The following is a 5308-nucleotide window of genomic DNA, read 5'->3' as shown; positions in this document are numbered from 1 at the left end:
GGAGGTCATGATTGGTCCCAGGGGTCATGTGAGCCTTCCCGCTTCTGCCCTGGGAATAAGTTACCCCCTCTAATTTTTAGATCTACCCCTATACCCCACAGGATCTCTCCCAACATTGCCTGCCTGACCAAACAAACAAAAGTCCATCGGAGCGTCCATGATGGGAATTGTCAATAACTTTATTGATGAATGAAAATAAAACAGAAAGACATGACGGATCCGAGAAACCCACACGGGGCGAGAATGTTCTGGACAAAAGAGACGATCACAAAAACATAAGGGGGCCGCCAGCAATGGGAGACAAGGGGTTAAACCACTGGCAGATGGAGATGTGCCCGCTATGAGGGGCGGCCGGTGCGGGGGGAAGAATGTAACAGTAAAAAGTGATAATACTGGCCGGGGGCCACGAGCCCAGGGGGGCCCTGATCTGGAGTCACAGTCCAGCAGGATTTAGAGGGGATGTCCACCCTTCAACACCTTTAGGTCCAACAACCTGTCAGTGGTCAGAGCTGGAGACCCCTGCACTGACAGTTACATGAGACAATTCAGGCTGCCTGCGACCACCACTAGAGGGAGCTCTCTGCATACCTAAGAAGACAATCCTACACAATCAGCTCCCCCTAGTGGTGGCAGGAGGCAGAACTCCATGTCGTGGACCGATTTCACTTCAAGTCAGAGTATCTACAAAAAGATCTTCATATATTAGATGTGGATCTGTCATCAGATCGTAGACGTGTCCAAGGTCATCAGCGCTCTCCCCATATCCTGGAGTGTCACCAATAACAAGGACATGTAGGGATTAGGACCCAGACGCCCCGGGTCAAGGGGTCAACCTAACCAGTCCAACGTCCTTGGGGCTGGGGAGCGGAGGTGTCAGAGCTCATCGCTGGGCCTGCTATGGGGGATCTGCGTCTCCAGAGCTTCCAGTTTCCCGGGGGGGGCGGCGCCCTCGCTGCGCTTACCGTTTGAGTCTTTTGCCCCCTTTTTGGATTTCTTTTTCTCTCCTTTCTTGGATTTCTTCTTCCCAGATGAAGGGCCGGGGTCTCCTTTCTTCCCGGTCCACTTCTCGGATAGGCAGCCTGGTCAAAACCAACACAACATTGTAAGAGGCAAGTGTAGTACCGCTCTCGGCCACTACATGCATATGAGCGCCACCCTTGTCCAGTGGTCGTGTCTGGTATTGCAGTTCATCACCACTATCTGCATACAAGGCTAAGTATTCTGGCTTGTTGAGAGATTTACCCTCCCCCCCCCATACATGGAATTTAGGATGGAAAGGGGGAGGTCATCGCCCCCAATTTGAGCACTCACTTTGGTCCTGCCCCTTGAGCACGTGGTTGGCACACAGAAAGCTGGTGAGGTCCTCGTGCTGGTGATGCCGATACCAGTCCTCGATGACATCTTCGTACTCCTCCATCATGACGTCACACTGTAGGGGAGAGCAGGATGGGTGTCATGAGCGGGGTCACCAGAGGTGGCAGCACCACGTGCACTGTCTCAGCCCTCACCTGCTTCTTCATATCGGCCACCTCGGCAGACGTCTCGTTCCACAGCTCGTACGGGATGTCCATCACAACCTTCACACCCTTATGGACCAAGTGATGCAACGTCTGGAAGGTTTCGGACATGCCCTGAAAGAAGCGGGGGCAGGATCAGATATGGGACCTGTGACACCGGGCTGATCAGAGTGGGGGCTGGGCAGGGACCGACCTGTAGGAGGGGCAGTATGAGAGCAGGACGCAACGCGGGAGCCGCGGGAAACCCACCCCCAGGGCATGACATAGTAACCCCTCTCCTACCCTAGACCACTATGGGGAGGGGGGCAATACTAACAGGAATTAACCCCTCTGCTCCGCCCACGACCATCAGTGAAGGGAACAACACCCTAAACCCCGGGGGATCAACTGCACAAAACCCTGGAGAGCGAAAACACAAAATCATAGTGACGGGGAGAAGCGGCCATAATGTCAGAACACGGGGGCGAGCGCGGGGGGCCCCAGATTTACTGAGAAGTGACCCCCAAATATACCAGGACTCAGGGATCAGACACCTCCGCTCAGCGCGGGCTCAGTGCGGGCGGTGCACCGAGATACTTACAACGCCAGATGTCCCCGCATGGTGGGATGGCCATTATTTATACACTGTATACCTCCCGTATACCCCTCGTACACCTCCCGTATACCCATCGTACACCTCCCGTATACCCATCGTACACCTCCCGTATACCCCTCGTACACCTCCCGTATACCCCTCGTACACCTCCCGTATACCCCTCGTACACCTCCCGTATACCCCTCGTACACCTCCCGTATACCCCTCGTACACCTCCCGTATACCCCTCGTACACCTCCCGTATACCCCTCGTACACCTGCCGTATACCCCTCGTACACCTCCCGTATACCCCTCGTACACCTCCCGTATACCCCTCGTACACCTGCCGTATACCCCTCGTACACCTGCCGTATACCCCTCGTACACCTCCCGTATACCCCTCGTACACCTCCCGTATACCCCTCGTACACCTCCCGTATACCCCTCGTACACCTCCCGTATACCCCTCGTACACCTCCCGTATACCCCTCGTACACGTCCCGTATACCCCTCGTACACCTCCCGTATACCCATCGTACACCTGCCGTATACCCCTCGTACACCTGCCGTATACCCCTCGTACACCTCCCGTATACCCCTCGTACACCTCCCGTATACCCCTCGTACACCTCCCGTATACCCCTCGTACACCTCCCGTATACCCCTCGTACACCTCCCGTATACCCCTCGTACACCTCCCGTATTACCCCTCGTACACCTCCCGTATACCCCTCGTACACCTCCTATATACCCCTTGTACACCTCCTGTATACCCCTCGTACAGCTCCCGTATACCCCCTCGTACACCTCCTATACACCCCTCGTACACCTCCTATACACCCCTTGTACACCTCCTGTATACCCCTCGTACACCTCCTGTATACCCCTCGTACACCTCCCATATACCCCTCGTACACCTCCTGTATACACGGACCATACCTTGGCGAAGCGATTGCTGCCGCTGCGCTCCTTGTGCAGGTTGTACTCCAGCAGTCTTTGGCAGAGGCCTTCGGTCACTTCTATCAGGCGGATGTCCCTGGATAGACACAAAGATGGCGGCCATTAGACCTACGGCGATAGCGCTGCCGTATATACAGGCTCACTGCCCCCCGCCACATCACTATTCGCTTATCTCCCAGATGACAGCCTAAGCACTGGTGTCACTCCGGACAGGCGGAGTAACAGAGGAATTACTCACGAGTTTCTGTACTTGATCTTATGTTTCTTCTTGTCGCCATCTATAAAGCCGTAGCGAGTGTCAATCACTTCGTGCGTCCGCGACGTCTCCTCAAACGAGGATTTCAGCTCCAGAGCAACGTATTTACAGACTGCAAGAGAAACACGCCAGGATGAGTAGTCACCGACACCGGCCAGAGGGGGCGCTGCAGCCATTGTTTGATAATCTCCTGCTTCTTCTACCTGGTGGTTTGTAATTCTACTCTTACTGGAATAACAGTGCTGCAGTGTAAAGCATAGGGGCAGGACATAGGCACATGACCAAGGGGAGCCCCGCCCCACTCAGGAAATCCTTCAGAGGTTCACAGGTCTGACCTGTGGGTGGGGGTCTGACTCCTGGACCCCCACGGATCAGCTGTGCGTGCAGCGTGTATATAACAGGAGAGGTGCTGCAGCCTCGGCCACTGTACGGCACAGCTCCGGACATCAGGGGGGGCCACAAATCCCTTATAAGGGATGAAAAGACCTTGAGATGGTGAAAGGGCCCCTGGGACAAGGAGAAAACCCTGCAATAGCTCCACTGATTCCAGCACAGATGGATTTTTCTCTCTAGCCCCCAACATTCCTGAGCTATCAGTGCAGTCAGTTTGGGGGCTACGCTCACTATACTGTCAAGTGGGAGGTGTCAGGCTGAAGCAGGCGAAGGGGACGACTCAGAGCTCCAATCAGATGTGGACACTGTCAGAACGTACAACCCCTTGCCTGCTCCTGTCTGACACCAGAGCTCAGGAATGGCGGGGAATGGAGAGACGACCACAACTGAGCTGGAATCGGTGGAGGATGGAGAGAGAGACAGGTGGAGGAGGAAGAGGGCCGACTATAAGAGACCTCTCCTCATGACTGTATACGGGACGTACCTTCACATTTATTGGGCAGATGTACCCACTCACTGTCCACCGCCTCTGCCAGACCGAGAGGAAGGACCAGAAACAGGAACCACATGGTGATGTCTGCAAGGAAACGGGACACAGATCAGGGGAAGATATACAGCCTGGTATACAGTATACAGGAGACTCCTCATACAGCCCGGTATACAGTATACAGGAGACTCCTCATACAGCCCGGTATACAGTATACAGGAGACTCCTCATACAGCCCGGTATACAGTATACAGGAGACTCCTCATACAGCCCGGTATACAGTATACAGGAGACTCCTCATACAGCCCGGTATACAGTATACAGGAGACTCCTCATACAGCCCGGTATACAGTATACAGGAGACTCCTCATACAGCCCGGTATACAGTATACAGGAGACTCCTCATACAGCCCGGTATACAGTATACAGGAGACTCCTCATACAGCCCGGTATACAGTATACAGGAGACTCCTCATACAGCCCGGTATACAGTATACAGGAGACTCCTCATACAGCCCGGTATACAGTATACAGGAGACTCCTCATACAGCCCGGTATACAGTATACAGGAGACTCCTCATACAGCCCGGTATACAGTATACAGGAGACTCCTCATACAGCCGGTATACAGTATACAGGAGACTCCTCATACAGCCCGGTATACAGTATACAGGAGACTCCTCATACAGCCCGGTATACAGTATACAGGAGACTCCTCATACAGCCCGGTATACAGTATACAGGAGACTCCTCATACAGCCCGGTATACAGTATACAGGAGACTCCTCATACAGCCCGGTATACAGTATACAGGAGACTCCTCATACAGCCCGGTATACAGTATACAGGAGACTCCTCATACAGCCCGGTATACAGTATACAGGAGACTCCTCATACAGCCCGGTATACAGTATACAGGAGACTCCTCATACAGCCCGGTATACAGTATACAGGAGACTCCTCATACAGCCCGGTATACAGTATACAGGAGACTCCTCATACAGCCCGGTATACAGTATACAGGAGACTCCTCATACAGCCCGGTATACAGTATACAGGAGACTCCTCATACAGCCCGGTATACAGGAGACTCCTCATACAGCCCGGTATACAGGAGACT

At 53.7% G+C, this 5308-nt stretch overlaps 1 protein-coding gene across 1 annotated transcript; it reads right to left on the bottom strand.

Moving 5' to 3' along the window:
• Window positions 1-221: 221 nt before the first annotated feature.
• CNPY3 (canopy FGF signaling regulator 3) lies at window positions 222-4299 on the bottom strand. Its single transcript, XM_075258402.1, has 6 exons — window positions 4186-4299; window positions 3291-3420; window positions 3032-3128; window positions 1509-1631; window positions 1312-1429; window positions 222-1079 (listed from the first exon to the last, which is right to left on the bottom strand). The coding sequence occupies exons 1-6, from the start codon at window positions 4268-4270 to the stop codon at window positions 874-876; spliced, it is 759 nt and encodes a 252-aa protein (XP_075114503.1). The 5' UTR covers window positions 4271-4299; the 3' UTR covers window positions 222-873.
• Window positions 4300-5308: the final 1009 nt, after the last annotated feature.

Source organism: Leptodactylus fuscus, chromosome 10, assembly GCF_031893055.1.
Source record: "Leptodactylus fuscus isolate aLepFus1 chromosome 10, aLepFus1.hap2, whole genome shotgun sequence".
NCBI lineage: Eukaryota > Metazoa > Chordata > Amphibia > Anura > Leptodactylidae > Leptodactylus > Leptodactylus fuscus.
The sequence above is the reverse complement of the archived record's forward strand: the minus strand, read 5'-3'. Positions and strand labels throughout refer to the sequence as shown.